The sequence below is a fragment of the Peromyscus maniculatus genome, chromosome 18, assembly GCF_049852395.1.
Source record: "Peromyscus maniculatus bairdii isolate BWxNUB_F1_BW_parent chromosome 18, HU_Pman_BW_mat_3.1, whole genome shotgun sequence".
Lineage (NCBI taxonomy): Eukaryota > Metazoa > Chordata > Mammalia > Rodentia > Cricetidae > Peromyscus > Peromyscus maniculatus.
The window spans coordinates 12484339-12502283 of NC_134869.1; the positions used below are offsets into that span (position 1 = coordinate 12484339).

Here is a 17945-nt window from a genome sequence, read left to right on the forward strand (position 1 = left end):
GAACAGAGAACTTTCTCCAAGCAAGATTGACAAGAAAGAGAGTTTATCTTGTGGTCTTTCATGTGCTGTTAAATGCATGGGACACCACTGAGCTCCATTCAGTTCGGCCTTGGGCTCCACTTTGTTTAAACTTTAACTAAAAGATACAGTGTTGCCAATGAGGCTAGACCCTGAGTCTCTTCTTCCAATTGTATTCATAGTTCAAACCATCCTGATAGGTTTTTTCATCTATCCCTTAGTATTTACTAAGAAGAATATTCAAGATGCCGGGATGTGCTTTCTCTTTTTAGAGCAGAAAGTTCTGCCTGTTGGAAGCAGATGCCATTTGGCTTAATGATTACATGTTCTTAAATTGGTATTTTAATTGGATTGCCTGGTTATTGAAATCCCCTGTGTCCCCAAGGTATATTCCTCAAATACTATCTCTCACCATAATGTCTGCTGCTTCTTCAAAGGAGCAAAAAGATACATAAAGAGGTGCTCATCACTCAAGGCCATTTGCCTCATTGGTGTCAGCTGTCAGCCCACTACATTTATTTAGACAACAGTAGGTTCGGACAGAACATATAAAGTTCTCTTTCTCAGCTGTGAAATATGATGGATGTGCCATACTGATGACCTTTACACAAGGCCACATGTTAATATTCAGGACCTCCCTTTTGTTGGACCTGAACAATGGCTGTCATTAAGAAAGCTTGGCTTGCCAATATGCCCTCTGTTAGGATGCTGGACCACTCCTGATTGGTCACCAGGAAGTGTCATGTGCCTTTGATGGCAATGACATGGAAGATGTATGGTCAAAGTGCTGTGCTCAGAACCACTGCTGTGCAGAGGAGAAAACCACCATGACCCAAATAGCCCTGCACTCAAACAATGTCGCACCAACCAAAGACAACGTATTGGGAAGAAAAATGCTTGTAAACTGCATGTGTTAGAAGATGTATTGGCCAGACGGCCATAGGGCAATCTTTGAACTATTGAAATCTTTAGAAATATTGTTTGGTTCTGAAACAATACTTACAAACCTAATTAATCAAGCATAGATGGTTTATTTTCAGGCCTTCCACGGCGTGTTGCTTTAATGCAAGAATGGGGTCGGTTGGGTTCTTTTTACCATTTCATGGAGCCGTGCGAGAACTCAGCATGCAGATTCATGTTCATACAAGTTGAAGCCCTAAATTTCAAAATAATATCGACACAGATCTCTGGTAATGCCATCGACAAAGGCTGGGGTTGAAGGCAGCCTGAATTCCTTTTTCAATGGTTTCAGATTCCATGTGTAATGTTTTCCTTCCCATCTTTCCTTTATTCACCAGAATCATTTATTCATGCAACCAATTATGAACCATCTCAGATGAGTTTCTGTGACTTTAGTAAAAGACACTTCAGGCTTTTCTTATACAGTAAATGCAATGAAGAATTTTTTTTCTGGACCATTCAATTCTGTGATTTTAAGTGTTTATAAATGTCCCTCCCTGTTTTCCTATATAGTTTCATGTTTTAAAAGATGGATTGCAGCAGTGCATGTGTTCAAGTGGGCAAAATGAGAGCTGTGAAAACAATTTCATAGAAGGCTGAGCACTCTTCTAGGTGGTAACAAGCAGGAAGCAAGAAGCCTTTTGTACATCATGCCAGTTGTGGCTGAAGTTAAGTAAATCATTGGGATGAAGGAATTGTCCAAGTACTTCCTTGCATGCAAAATAGTGCTAGACCAGACTGGGACGGTGTGAGTTCAACCTCTGAAGGTCAGCTCCTGGTTATTCATTTCAAGGCAGACTATCAACGCTTTGGATCACCTATGTATTCCGTGTTTCCCCACTTTGTTCTGCTGGGCTCTGTCCCTACTTTCCCGCTGGTTAGGAAACAGAACAGGGGAGAGAAGGGCTGTAAACTCTGTCCACAGTTATACAAGTGCGGACCACCCCAGGGAAAGCTTTAGGAAGAGGAGCGATGGTTGAATTTGTTCTTTATTAGGAAAACACAAAGTAAAAGCACAGCGGAAGTATTGTCTTATGTTCTCCAAGATGGCCACAAAGAACAACACATGTTGACTACAAGCAGCTGCAAGCATTGACAAGGTGTGGAACAGTAGGCAGTTGAGTAGACTTGTGCTGGGAGTGTATGTGGGTAGGGACATTTTGGATGAAGTAAGCAGCCTGTAATAAGGTCAGCCTGTCTATGGCTTGGCTACTCTACTCCTGAAGAAGCAGAGAATATGGCTTCATGACCTTCTGCTGGAGAACCGTGTGGTCCAATGACGCTAAGAGAAGGTATATCCTTCCCCCTCAAAGGCAGGGATGGGCTCCCTTGCATACAGCAGGGTGCCTGAGTCATGACAAATGGCCACCTTGTGACTGCTCCATTTTCTCACACTCATGGCAGACATCAGTGAACCTCAACACAGTCCTCAAATTCTTTTAAAAATTTGGTATCACAATTTTTTTTTGATGAACTGTTGTTTGAGACAAACCTTGTTCGCCCTCCTGGCTTGGGCACAGGCACCATGGTTACTAGAGCTGGGATGGTGAGTGTGGTGAACTGACAGATGTGGGCCAGTCCCTAGGCGATACGCAGGAAGAGTAACCTGAGGAGGTGAGCATGGAGGAAGGTAGCCTTCATACTGAGGAGCATCCATCAGAGAGGGCAAGTGACTCCTTCCCTCATTTGTCCTACCTACAATAAATTTTTGACTGTCTAGTAAATACCAGGGATAGAATTAAAAATTCGTATTTGCCTTCACCAAACTCGCATTCTGGTGAGGGGATCAAACTTAGGAGCAACCAGGCATATGGCATGTTAAACTATTTGAATAACGGTACCTCAGAGAAAGGAGTCAGATATGTGGCAGAGGAGGCCATTTGGGAATGAAGTGGGGACTATATTTTGTTTCAGAAGTTAACTGTTGGGTCAATTAATAGTTAGGAAAAAAGATCATTGTATTCATCTTTTCTCCAAGTTCTGTCTTTCTTCATGAGATTTGAATTTGTGATCTATACCCTTTTCCTTCTCTCTAAATAATTTCCTTTAACATCTCTAACAGGACAGTGTTACTGGGAAAGAATCCTTCAATTGCTTTGTGGCCATTGCTGTTCTCAGAAATTTTAAATTTGTCCTTTATTGTTAAATGATATTTTTTTGGGATATAGACTATGTTTTTATTTTTGTCTTTCAACACTTCAACACTTTGAATATTTTATTTCACCTTCCCATTATGTGGCTTCTGAATTCTGTTGTGATTTAATATAATATAATTTTAATTAAATGACAATACCATACATATTGTATATAAATGATGCTTTGAAATATGTATAATTATTGACTGACTCAATCATACTAATCACCTTATACTTTACTTTGTATTTTTGTGATATGAACACTTAAATCTATTCTTGTGGTGACTTTTGAAACAGATTGTTATTAAATATTCTCACTATTGTGTATCATAGGTCCTTCCCTGTGATTTTTTTCAGGCTTTCATTTAAGATAGTGTTCTTTCTTCCTTGGCTTATTTCAAGAGTCTTTCTCTTTAGTGCTGGGAGAATGGCTCAGTGCATAACCTGTCTGCCCAAAGTCCTGTGTTTGATCCTCCGAATCCATGCTCCTGTAATTCCAGCCCTGGGAAGGTAGAGACAGATAGACCCCTGGAACTCTCTGGCCAGTTTAGCTGATTCAGCAAGCTTTCCAAGCCAGTGAGAGACACTGTCTCAAAAAAGACAAGATAAATGATACCTTAGGAATGACACCGGAAGTTGTCCATACACACAAACACATACACATGCACCTGCATGAATGACATCCACACACGCACACATGCATGTGCGCACACACACACACACACACACACACACACATACACACACACACACACACACGTTTACATGTTTTTTTTCTTCTCTTTGTGTTTGACTTTTGCAGTTTAAGAATGATGGTCTCAGGTGGAGGATTTCAGTCTCCATTTTGCATTAATCTTGCTTGATATTCTTTTAGATGCTGGCCTCAGTTGTCTGTCGTTGACTTTTGAAAGTCACATCTTCAAACAGCTTTTCTGCCTCAGTCTCTTTTCTCCCTTGCTGGTATTCCAGCTATGTGGATATAGTTGTTCAGTTGTCTCACTTCTTGTACAGTCTGCTCTTTTTAAAACATTCCCTCTTCTCGATTCTTCCTCATTCCCTTGGCCAGATGCACTCTGTGGATGAGTCCATCAAAGACATTTTTCATTTCTCTTACAGTATTTTGCTTTAAATTTCAGACATTTCATTTTCAGTTTTTCTTAGAGTCCTCATCTCTCTTTTTACCTCACCCAGCTGTTCTTTCATGCTCTTTCCTTTCTGCATCAGAGTTTATGCTAATGAACCTGTTTTAAATGATCCGATAATGCCCATGTTGGTGTTGTATCTGAAAACGTTGCTTCCGCTTGCTTTCTCTCTTCAGACTAGGTTTTTATTTGCCTTTTGATGCTTCCCAACTCTTCATTCGAATACCTGTTAGATGAACTGAGTAGTAGCAATGACATCAGTCCATTTTTAGCGTGCATTTTCTGTTCACCCAAGTAGGTATTGTGTCCCGTTTAGCTGTGTGTTTTAGCTGTGGCCCCAGAGGCTTCAAGTTTCTCATGTTCTTTTCCCCCTTGTTTGGACTCTGAGCTGCCCTTGCTTGTCTTCCTCAGAGAGAACCTACATCTTGAAATTTTTGAGTTCTCATCCAACTTCATTTCACTAGAACAGTGGTTCTCAATCTTCCTAATGCTGCGACCCTTTCATACAGTTCCTCATGTTGTGGTGGCCCTCAAACATAAAATAATTTCTGTTGCTACTTCACGACTGTAATTTTGCAGCTGTTGTGAAACATAATGTAAATATCCGTGTTTTCTGATGGTCTTAAGTAACCCCTGTGAAAGTGAGGGTCACGATCCACAGGTTGAGAACCCGTGTACTGGAGGGAGCCAATGGTAAGGCTTGGGAAGTGTGGGAAGCTTCTGTAATCTCATCTTGTGATGAAGTCCCAGGCTCAGGCCCTGAGATGTGCAAGTACTGCTTAGGTTGTTTGTTTCCTTTTTAGGTTAGACAGGGAGCATGGAAGGGGAGTAGCATGGGAAAATTCCCTCCCTCAGTTAGAATAAAGTGTTGCCATGCTCCCGTCGTGGAGAACATTCTGCTTATGCTTTGCAAAGCTCCTTCATCCCATCTCCCTGTCACAACCTTGCAGAGATCTTTCTCACAAATTCACCTTGAGAATGTGGTAGAGGTTTTTTGAGGTAAAATCCACTAAAATGTAGGAACCACCTGAAACAGGTCTCCAGGCCTGAACTCTCAAGTTCATCCGTAGCCAGCAGCCAGTGACTGATCAAGTCGACTATTTCAATGTTCCCACCAGTGCATGGCTGCACTGGTAACTTCTCCAGGCAAGCAAACCCAAGATTGACCTGTTGGACTCAGCTGTCTCTCCAGAGTTTGGGGGTGGAAGTTTCCCCTGAAAACTCAGTTCTCTGATGGGTTTAAAGGAAGTCATCGCCACTATAAGGATCAGCATGTTAGTTTCCAAGCTGTTTACATGATGGAGTTGAAACTACAAGATTGTATCGTTCACCTTCCCCAACACTTTTGTTCTTATAACCCCAACCTTTCAGGTGAAATACCTTCGCAAGTTGGCCAAGCCCAAACTACTACATCCATCTGGGTTCCCGTTTCCTCTTACCTGCAAGGCTGCCAGCAGCCTTCTACGTGTCTGCCACTGGTGCCTCATCCTGATCATCTTTCAGTCCTTTGTGAGTCACACGCGACCTCTAGACTCCTCCCCAGTCCCTTCTGGCTTACTTTATTTCAGCTGTTGGGGCTGCTTTCAGTGGTCAGGGTGGTATTTTTCTTTACCCCTGAAGTGAGCAGATCCTTTTCAGACTCCAGGTCTTCAGAGACGAAATGTCACTGCCACATGTCACTATCCAGGAATCTCTGTCTTACTTAACCTTTTGGCTTTTCCTTGATACTATTCACTATTTGTAACCGTTTGACTGTGTTGTTTTTCTTTCCTGTAATACACAGTAGTTACTATGTTTCTTGAGGGTAAGGACCTCATTTATATTATTCTCTTGCATCTCAAGATCAAGTATAAGAGGCACATAGTAGGTTTTCAACAAATATTTTTGAATGAAGGAGTATATAAGATGAGTCTCTGGACTGTTGAATGTATATTTTTTTCAGGAGGTATAGAGAGGGAGGTGTGTGTGTGTGTGTGTGTGTGTGTGTGTGTGTGTGTGATATGTGTGTTGTGTCTACATGTTCATTTGTATGTATATATGTGTAGTGTATGCATGTGGAAGTGATAGCTTGACATCAGATGTCTTCTTCTATGCTTTACACTGTTTTTTCAGGAAGGGTCTCTACTGAACCTGGATATCACCAACCTGGGCATGCTGGTGGGACAGTGAGCCCAGGGATCCTCCCATCTCTGCCTCTTCAGTACTGTGATTACAGGTGACAACTGCTGTACCTGGCTGTCAGGGGATGAGAACTCAGGTCCTCATGCTTATGTGGCAACCAATGGACTGAGCCCTCTCCACAGCCTTTGAGAAAGGATAGTTGTTTTTAACCAACAACAATAAGAATGGCTAAGATATGTACTTCCTATTGCCTAGCATTGCTCCAAGCCTTATTTTATTAAGTAATTTATTTTATTCCAAGGTACATAATTTCCAGTTTATGGGAGCACTTAAGTAAGGGCCAAAGTATAGATTTGACTCCAACAGTCTAGACTCAGGACTTGTGTGTGCTTGATCTCAAATCTCCAACATCTCTCAGAGCTTGATACATCCTGACAAGTCTCTTGTACTCAAACTCATTAGCTCAATCACGAGTCTTAGTCCGCCACTGGGAGAAAAGGGGACTGAGAGGCGACAAACATTATTATGGTCTAGGAATACCTTTAAGAGGTATACTGCAGGAGGATTTTTGTTTGTCTTAACAGAATGGAGAGTATATTTATGATCAATGTTTGATTTTAGATGTGAGAAAACAAAAGGAATTAGGTGTAGCCTTTAGTCCTACCTAAATGCTATAATGGACTTAGGGGAATTAATTACCTTTAGGTCTTAGGTCGGTGTTTCTGCCAGGCTTTCATAGCACAAACATGACAGGGTTAGAATGACTGTTGAGTACAGAGCTAAAGTCTGGGAAGCGAAGACACACAGAAGCTGAGAAGAACGGCCATGTGAAGGGGCGGAAACCTTACTCTTTGGATCTAAAAAGGCCCAAAGACATGGAAGTCAACACGTTTGCCTTTGTATTGACTTGAAAAGGAATATACAAGCTTGGTCGCAATAGTGAGTTCCAGGCCCTCTAGGCCTGTTCCCACTCCACCTCCCCCAAAGAATATACCAGCATCTATCACGATTTATCAAAATGACTCTGCAACTCAAAGAGAATAAGAAGTTGCTTTGGTAAAATGCTTTCAGCTCTTAGGTTTATTTTATGGTGTCTTTAAATCTCCTGTCTGACACAATACTATTTAAAATGAAGTTAGTAGCTGATAGAAGATCTATGGTGCAAATAGGAGACCGAGTTACTTGTGCAGCAAGGTGACTGGCGCATTTTCAGCACATCACCACTACTACCACCACCACCAAAACACAACGGTCTATAATTGATGAAATATCGATCCCTGTACCAGGAGCCTGAAAGCATGGTTTGAATGAGGGATCTCATATGAAGTATGCATAGGTTCAAATCCTGGTTCTGCCAGTTTTATTCACCACTGGTTTTATTCCACCTTTTGAAAATGAGAATCTCTACTTCCCTGTGTTAGACGTGTTAGACATACTGCTGGCACCATTTTTTTTTTTATGGCTAGGGCCTGGATAGTAGAGCAGGCCTAGCTTGTGGTCAGTGCCCAGAACTTGTTAGCTGATGTCATAGGTACTTCATCAAGCCCAGGATATTGCGTTCATGTGTATCCTTGGGTAGGTACCACCAGCATGTATTATGAAGGAGCAAAACAAAACCTACCCCAAATTCAAAGACCTGGATCCTGCTTTCAGCTCAGCTAGTGATATAGTCAAGATGATTATTTTTTCCCAGCTTCAATTTCTCAGTAAAATTTGTAAGCCAGAGAGGTTTATTGAGCTCAAGTGAGAGGGTTGATATGAAAACAAGTAAAATGTAAAGAAATACTCAAGTTATACGGAGTATATATGCTGGATTCTGAGATGGCGTCTGGATGCAGAAGATGTCTGAAGAGAAAGATGGTATTGATTTTTCAGCTCATGTTCATGATTATTTCTGTGTATAAAACTGTCAAGAGCCTTGGGAACCCATATAATTTACACAGGTCAAGGACTCTCTACACTGATGATATACTTTAAATCACAAACGGCCCTCACAGGACAGATGCTTGGGTCCCTCTCACTGGGTTTGCCAATGGTGGGACATGATATGTATTTCAAAAACATCCAATATGTTGTTCTCTAACATATATCATCCAATGTGCAGCCAGGGTTAGGAAACAATGAATTAGACTTAGGTGTATAACCTGCCAAGAAGTGCTGGACTTCAGGCCACAGGCTGTGGAATTTGGCTTAAATTTTGTTACTATCTAGGAAGGAAAATTAAGAAAAAAGGTCATTGAAGATTGCAAAAGAACTTTGAACACTTTCTCTCTCTATTTAAGACCAACTGGTTGTTCTATTCATCTAGGTCACCTGGCAGTGGTATCATAGAGATACCAGAAACAGATTCATGAATCTGTGAAATTAGCAGAATGTGGTTTGGTAGGATTCAGTTCATTTTCCTGTAAATCAACTGATACATGTTGTCTTAAAAAATGATTGCTTGTATTGAGTAGTATCTAATCTGTGGCAGAGTCTTTAAAATATTGGTTGAATAATTAAATAAATAACCACAATGACCACCCATCTTAATACTTCATACGTAATATGTAGTGGTTTTATTGTTTCCTGTACACAGAATGCCTAATATGTCATAAGTGCAAAGTTACTTGCCCTTCTGGGAAGGGGTGGGATATTTGATGCAAAGGTGCAAAAATTTAGTCCCTCAGAATATTTCCACAGAGTTGGATGTTGAAAGTGGTTAGTCTCAGAGAACATTTAAATTTTCTTAATCCCAAACTTCCTGGACATGAAGGGAAATGGGATGTATATAAGTGCTTCAGATCTTACATCATATCCACAATATTTGAACAAACAAACAAGAATGGACTGAGTATCACTGATTATAATGGCATTCATTTTCCTTTTGAACTAAGAAACCTAGTGTTATACATTTGAAAAATCCTATATGTTTCTCTGCATTTTGGAAAGCCTGATAATTTTTGTCTACCATGTCAAATTGAGAGGTTTAAGATGAAATAACAAATCACTTTAAGTGGAAATCAGACATTCAAGTTAATATGATGGAGGTAGACCAGATATCTAGATCTAAGATTTGCCTGTGAACAGAGATTACAAATGCATTCCCATTGATCTAAGATGAATATTTATAAAATTATGTTCTAAGGTGAAGATGCTATGGAAAGAAGTAAATGGTTGTGCCACTCATAGGTCTGGCTATGTGCCCAACAACAGAAACTGGTAGCTTGTGCTTATTCAGAGAGCAGTTGTGTCATGTATTATACACTACATAATTAGAAGACTAAAAAGATACACTATTTACAAATCAGAAGGTTTTACATTCTTAAGCATTCTTGTTCTCTCTATAAAATGTCTTCTTGGCCTGGAATTTCCATTTCTTCTTGGCAATAAAAGGATTGGAAGGTGTCTGATCCCTTCAAATAGGACAGATACTTTTAGGATCACCTCCACTTTACTGGTATACCAGAGCACTTTCTATGATTATCCCTCAGTGTACAAGGTTGTGGTTTTGGTAGAATGTGGTAGTTAGCATGGCCAGTATCCTCTTGGCCACCTGTGACTCAACATGCACAATATATTTCCTGGTACTTTAGCCCAATTCTTCTACATGGTAGAACTCAAGTCATCCAAACCACCACTTCCCCTTCCCATCCCACAACTATCAGATTTGGGGTCTTTCTCTTTTCAATCTCCAAAATACAAAAAAAAAAAGAAAGAAAGAAAGAAAGAAAGAAAGAAAGAAAGAAAGAAAGAAAGAAAGAAAGAAAGAAAAGAAAGGAAAAAAAGAAACCTATGTTTTGGGTGAAAGAGTTTTATTGGTGATTAGGATAATGTGCACAAATTAGAACTTTAATTTACGCAATAGTTCTGTGGCTATTGTGGCAAATTACCACAAAGTAGATGGGCTAAAACAAGAGACCTTATTTCCTCGATTTGGGGAGCAAGAGTCAAAGCTTTGACTGCAAGTTCTGAAGGAGGATTTATTCAATGCATGTTTAGCTTTTGGTAGCAATTCTTGGCATTCCTTTACTATTAGAAACACCTCTTCAATCTGTCTCTCCCGCCCCGTGGCGTTCCTCTATATCTGTATCTCTGTTCTCTTCTTATAAGGACACTAGTCCTACTCGATTGAGGACTACCCCAGTGAGCTCTGCTTGACTCTTATGTGTAAAGAATCAATTTCCAGCTAAGGGCAGATTTGTAGTTACTGAAGTTCAGGGCTTGAATCTATTTTCTCCATAATTCATTTGGTCATACTGTCACAGACTCAATATCTTTCTGCAAGTTCCCCTTCAGTTCTTAAAACTAGCCTGCTTAGCACTCAACCAAGGGAGATTCCTAAGCCCTGGAGATTTCTCTTTCCCTACACTACTTCCCACATTGAAGATCTTATCTTATGTCACTGTTATGTGAAAAGACATGTCATTAAATACATCTGCACCATGAATGCTAAACTATTTTAGCTCTCTAAATTTTATTTTTGTCTAATTAATGATTAATAGAAATTCCACCATTTGAACTGCTAATTTTAGTTTATTTTCTTGAAATTTTGCTCTTTTCATTGTGTGCTTTACATCTTTATGTTTAAGAATTATTCTTTCATATAAGCTTGCATTTACTATGTAATAATGTCAATATTTAATATTTATTTTCTACATGCTAACTATACTCTAAATACATTGTGCACACCTTCTAATCTGTTCTTTATAATATTCTCAAGTAGTTGTAATTCTCCGTATTTTACAAATGAGAAACTGAGATTGTGTAACTTAAAGAGACATTTCCCAGGCTATTGAGCTGTGAATTGCAGAAAACCATGATTCACAGCCAGCTTCAAGTTGTAGTACTTTCACTACTGTTCTGAGATGAGAATAACATATCTTAGATATAAACCAAAATTTATGTTTTTATTTATGCAAAACACAGAATTGCAAGAAGATTGAATTTGGTAATTAGATAAAAATAAGCTTTGTCCATTCTCATACCCCTCCCAACATTTCTCATTCCCAAAAAGACCTCAATTGCTTTCAAATATAATCCTAAATCAAATCAATCTCTCTCTCTCTCTCTCTCTCTCTCTCTCTCTCTCTCTCTCTCTCTCTCTCTCTCTCTCTCTCTCTCTCTCTTTCTCTCTCTCTCTCTCTCCTATATTGTCCATCCAGAGACTTATTTTTCTCTTCTCCTGTTTTTTTTCCCCTTTATAACTCACCCATTACTTCTGGTGAGAGGTCAGAGTTGCTTCTTAGCTATCTCTTTAAGCCTTCTTCTCTCTATTTCCCTCAGGCCACCATTGTCTGTAGCGGGGAAACGGCATTGTCCTCGCTGTGTCCATGGCTCTCCTTGACTACAGAAGGCTCTCTCACATTTACTCTCTCCTTGGCCTGGGACTAGCCTAGCTGCTTAGGATGCCTAGCTCCTGAGCCCCAGAGACCCGCCTATCTCTGATTCTATGATGTTAGGATTACAAATGTGCCCATACATAGGATTTTTTACATGGGTTCTGGGATATCCAACTCAGATCCTCATGCTTGCCAGGCAAGCACTTTCCTGGCTGAGCCACGCCCCCTAGTCCTCTAAAGCAGCTTTCAGCAGTGTGTTTTTCCCCTTGCTTGTGCATCTAAAGAAGAGTCTGGCCCACTGGACCTGTGCTTTGGGGTTGAGATTCTGGGCTAAAGTTCTAACTCTGTTAAGTAATGTTTATGTGATCATGGACCTGTTACCTGTTCTAAGTGTACATTGGCTTCTTGGGGTATTGTAAGAAATGGTCACAAAAAATGGGTGGCTTAAAATAACAGAAATTTATTCATTCCATTCTCGAGGCTAGAAGTCCCAAATCAAGGTGCCTGCCTGGGTATGCTTCCTCTGAAGGCTCTAGAGAAGGGTTGTTTGCTTCTTCACTCTAGAAGCTCCTCATGTTCCTTGACTCCTATTCCCTGTCTCCATCTTCACTGGGCTTCACCTGTACCTGTGTCTCCATGAGGCATGCTTGTGTGTGTCTCTGCTTTATAATAAGGACAAACAAGATGAACGTCATATTTAATTATATTTTTAGAAACTTTATTCCCAAACGAGGGCACATGTGCAGATATTGAAGGCCCCATGCACAGGTGTACAGGTATTGCAAATTAGAACTTCAATACAGCTTTTTTTTGTTTATTTTTTTATTTTTTTGGTGGCAGGAACTTATTCAAGCCAGTTTCCGGACTATGAAATGGAGATAATAATAGTTTCAGCTAGCTGTAGCTTTTGCAAGGGTTAAGTGGCAGCTATGTCCAGGGCATCCTACAGCACCTGCTTCATACCTCTGACTCAGAGTATTCACAGCCCTTTATGCCTCTCTCCACACCCTTCCTACCTTTTTTTCTTCCATGTAGATACCCCAGTTCCTGTCATGGTCATTTATTTTTGCTCATGTTTGAAACAGAAAACACACACAAAGCCATATATAACTTGATCCATGCTTCCTTTCATTAATCTAGAAGATGATTTTGAAGTGATTTGTTCAAACTAATGTATTTCCCTTTTACAGGATGTGTAGAAGGGACTCATAGTCCAATGACAGGTAAAAGACCTCTTTACACTCACCAGAACACAGTCCCCAAGTCTCCCATGAACACAGTTTCTTTCAAAGAAGAAATTCATGGAGAAGCCTGTTCTTCACTGTCACCATCCAGGGAAATGGATAAAGGCGGTTTGGTCTTTACTGCCAAAAAGGGAATGCAGAAGCCACCTAGCGGACCACCCAAGCAGGCCTGGACCAGCCCACTTCTGGAAAAGCAAGCTGCAAATAAACCTCTTGAGAGATCACACTCAGTGAATACCATTTCCTCGGAAGCTGCAGGTAGACACATACCGTGCCAGAACCATCTCTTGGGCAACTCCAAGGGGGATTCTGGTAGGTATCACATTGTGGTTTCTAACGTTTCTCATCTCAACTTTCTGGTTTTAACTACAATATAAACGAAACCACTGGTTATTGAATCAATGGTGAGCCATATTCTAGAAGTGTGACAAGAGATTTATTGGTGAGAGCTTAGGCTACTTGTTGACAAGCATTACATTTGAGGAGATATCAGGTGCATATTGATGACAAGTTATTCATAAGTCAGGTGTTGCACCAAACAGTAGCAGTGACATCATTATAGCCCCCATATGTATAAAGACTCTATGTTGAGCATTTTATTTACAAAACCAACATACAACATTTAGGCAGCTGACTTCCTACTTTACAAACAAAGAAGCTGTGAATTAATAGGGTAATATGTGTGACAATTAAATGTATCAACTTCAGCTACCATAGTAGGAAAGATTATTAAATGTAAAGAAACAGAAGATGGGGAAATCGTTCAGTGGCTAAGGCATTTGGAAGACCTGAGTGTGAATCTCTAGAACCCATGTGAGCCGGGCATATGGGCACTTGTCTGTGATCTCAGTGCTTCAAGTGTGAGAATGAGAGGCAGAGGAGACACGGGAATCCTTGGAAGCTCACCGTCCAGCAACCAGCCTGGACAGTGGTGAAAGACAAATGGGGAGGGTGTCTCCAACAGATGAGGCTGTCTGCTGACCTTCACACACATGCTGTTTTATGCACAAGTCTGTGTTCACCCATGTGTGTTTACACAAGCATGCATATGGTAGGCACACAGGTACACAGGCATATACCTGGGCACGCCACACAATACTTTTAAATGGAACATAAGAAACGGGTTTTGGAATTGAAGATCTTCGCTCAAGTCTCAGCTCTCTCCCACATCAATTCTGTGGCCATGATACAGTTGCATGGGTGTTTTGTAAGCTTGGTCTTTTCATCCGTAAATCAAGGATAATTAGTTCTATGAAGACTACTTGTACTTGGAGGGTTTATTTTAAAAAATTACCTAAATGCAGTAGAGACTGTATAATGTTGGTGGTGTTTATATCTATGTCACGTAGAAGGATTGGATTGGTGTTATGTAGCCTTCTTGAAATGGAGATTTTTTTTTTCCCGAGGAGAGGAGAGAGATTTCACTCCAAATGTTAAGACAGGTTCTGTAAGATGGTCTGCTGACACTGAGTCAGAGAATCTTTTATTTCTGAGATGTTGGACCCATGAGGAGAAGCAGATTATGTGAGTTGGCTAACACTTTTTAAAAAAACGTATGTGTGTATATGTTTGTGTGCATACAGGCACATGTGCATGCATGCATGCACGCACGCATGTGAACGTGTGTGTGTGTGTGTGTGTGTGTGTGTGTGTGTGTTTGTGTGTGTGTGCACGTGTGTGTCTGTGTCTGTGTATATGTGTGTGGAGGTCAGAGGAAAATCTCATATCTCATTCTTAGGAGTCTGCCTCCTTTTGAGACAAGGTTCATTGGTCCACATCTTCCTAATTAGATTAGGCTGGCCAGAGAATCCTGGGGACCCTCCCATCTCCACCACCCCCTAACTCTGAGATTGCAAACACCTGTTCCCACAGCAGGCATTGTCACATGGTCTCTGGGGATCTAACCCAGGTCCTCATGCCTATGAGGCAAGCGGTCTATCAACCGAGCCATCTCTCCAGCCTGGTTAACTTTTTGGGTCTTGCTCTGTATAAGGCAATGTTCCAATGTGCACATGCACCTTCAGCTCTACTCTATATGATCCTTCCACTGAGATAGAAAATGTGACTTTCTCATGCTATAGAAGCAGATTTGGAGGCCTGTTGGGGTTCTCTTTCTGTAGGGCTGAAGTCAGGATTCAAGCCTCCCACCCTGACTCCGGGTCGGAACATCCTTGTACTAACAAGTTGACAGGGAAATGGTGGTTCTTCAGCCTTAAGCACTTTCTATGTTCTCAGGGCTTAACACTTTGTTGTGGTCTCTCCTCAGACATTCAACTAGTTTATTTCTCCATAGTCAAGTCGTTAGTGAAGTATGACACATTCGGTCTTTCATAAGCTTTCTTGCTTTATTTTTCTCTTAGGATTTAGCACCAAATTAAGACGTCTAAGCTTTCTTATTTCTTGTTCATGAGTCAGCTTCCTCCTCCTTCCCCCTCCTCTCCCCACAAAGAGACTGTAGGCTGTGTAAGTGCAGAGATAACGTTCGCCTTATTCCCTTCTGTGTCCCTGATGTCTTGGATGCTGTTGGGCCCCTACCAGGTGCACGCATGATAGCCAATGAAGAAATGAAAGAACAAATTTAATTTCATCAGCAGTCAAGTGCCATGGATAGCGGAAGCTCCACGTTCCCCGTGAGAACAAAGAGATTTAGGGCAGCTGAGTTTCAGGATTGGACTCTGACGGCCTGGATTTTGTTAGACTCCACTGTCACACTAAACCTCCTGCTGGTCCAACGCATCATCATGATTACCGGAGTCCTTCAAAGGAAAGGATGTCCGTTTTTCAGCTCAAGAGAGAGGAAAACATGCTCTGCCTAGCTGCGTCCTATTATGCTGAATTCCAGAATTTCAGTAGATTCTTCATGCGCTGAATATGGACAATAATTAAATATATACTATTTATATACTGGTGCTGGAAGTCCATAATAATAGGTATTATTAGGAGCTTGCAAAGCACCGAGTTTGAAAGCCTTCACTTACTTAGACCTTTGGAAGTGTTCCATTTTTATGTCCAGGAGTAATTCTTACTTTGGATCAGTCAGATCCAGTAAGCTGCTGTTGTTTTGTTTTGTTTGTTTGACAGGTACATTGAGTGCACAGTGGAAGATCAGTAAGATCAGTACGTACTAGGCACAAAGCAATGTGGTGGGAATTCGATTTGACTCTTTAGAGATATACTGGCTGTTAGGTGACACCATGCATTCTAATTTTATGCAATTTTGAACTGGAAAATAATTCTGTGGGTTGTTTCAAATATTTTAGGAATTTCCCTGTTACTAAAAAAGCCCATTAGAGAGCTGCGGGAAATGATTTAAAGTGCGTAAATTATCATAATTTATTAGTAAAGGACTAGACTTCTAATGTGTGTATTTCAATGTGTAGAATTTCTCAAACTAAAATGGAAGACTAGATATATAAAATGTGGATAGAATATATAACACTGGAAGTGTGATTGGGGAAAGAATAAAAATTTTTACTTGATATTAATGTCAGCATGAGGGTGTGGTGTTGGGTAGACTCAGCTTCGGGGCCATCTACTTTGCGTTTTTGTTTCAGCTGGTTTTACAGTTTCTGATAAAATCCATGGCATAGCTAACTTCTGGGTTTTCTTTCAGATCATCAGCTGTCAGTCTGTGTGGGTCGTTGATCCTCGCTGGCCTATCTAGCATGATTCAATAACTTTCTCTTTACCAACTTCCCAGAGTTAGAAGCTCGTGTGCCGCGTTAGTCACCAAGTCCTTCTCTTTCTCTCGGGGGTGGGGGGGGGGTGTTTGAACAGGTTCCTTTGAAACTGTTGTTGCCAGCAAAGGACTAGTCAGCGTTTGGACTGTGTGACAACGTGGTTAGGGGGTTTTGTTTTCTCTCTCCATCCCAGCTGCAGTCGCGCGATCCTTGTCCAGGCTCGGGTTCTATTATCACTCTGCTTTGACTTCCAGGTCCCGTGTTGAGACCTTTCACCGCCATCGGCCTCTGCAGAAGTACCAGCCAGAACTCCTTTTCCCCACAGATCACCTATAAGACGTCCTTGGAACCTGAGCAGCGGAATCAAGTGGCCGCCTCGAGATCCTGGACAAGCACAGATTCCTTAAGCGTACGCGGAAGCGCAATCGGAAGGGGCTTGGCTGCAGTAACACCAGAGATGACCCCCAAACATCCTTATACTGCCAAAGAACATAGGTTAGAGACAGTTCTCGACTTCCGTGGCCGCGCAGCCAAGGAGCCACTGCCTATGCTTGTGGGCTCTCCTACCCATTTATTTTCCAGGAAGTTAATGAAGGCTTGCTCCTCAGCAGCACCGCGCCCACCCCGGCGCTCCCTTACGGCTTGCTCACAGACTCTTTCGAGGCCGGTGGTGAATGCTCACTTACACTGACTGCTGAGAAAGAATTGTTCTGCCAGTGTGGCCCATCTTCCAATCAATGCCTGCTCAGAACAACAGAAAGGGCCTCAGATGGATTGGTTTCCATAGAACCATTGTTAGGCTTTGTGAAGCATTTTTGAACCTAATAAATAATGTCAAAAGTCTCTATCGAAGCCCCAAAATGTCCTTTTTGAAGCATTTGTGATAGTATTTTTGCTCTGCCCTGTCTCCCACTGTTACAAAGAATCTGTGCTGCACAATAAGGATCGGGTGCACCGCGTGCCACTTTGCCGCTTGGCCTGCCGGGATCAGAAGGTCGGGCTTTTTGTTTTGCTGATACAGGTAAAAGGTTTTATTTGCCAGCCTCCACTTAGGGCTAAGGATAGTTTCTCAGGGCCTTCAGGATGTCTACGCAGACATTTGGAAAACATAGTCAAATGCCTGTAATTTAATAGTTAACATGAAATTTGATTACACCAGAAGGGCCTAGGGAAATTCTTCAGGCTCTATGAAGGGTTTTGTGTCAGAAACCTGAAGCCAGATCCAGATCTAGCTGGAGGCTTTGAAACACTTGGAAGTAAGTTTATTTATTTATTTTTTAAAGGAGAAGATACCAAAGTTTCTGATTTGTAATAGAAAAGTCTG

The 17945-nt window shown here is 41.2% G+C and overlaps 1 protein-coding gene across 3 annotated transcripts in view; it reads left to right on the forward strand.

Moving 5' to 3' along the window:
- The window catches only part of C18H12orf42 (chromosome 18 C12orf42 homolog), a 150437-nt gene extending 132971 nt beyond the window's left edge, over positions 1–17466 (forward strand). For all 3 annotated transcript variants that reach the window (XM_042263359.2, XM_042263361.2, XM_076554569.1), the window contains 2 exons: positions 12888–13253; positions 16876–17466. In XM_042263359.2, the coding sequence (XP_042119293.1) occupies positions 12888–13253; positions 16876–17312 (803 nt within the window). In that variant the 3' untranslated portion in view covers positions 17313–17466. The remainder of the gene's footprint in view (positions 1–12887; positions 13254–16875) is intronic.
- The last annotated feature ends 479 nt before the right edge of the window (positions 17467–17945 follow it).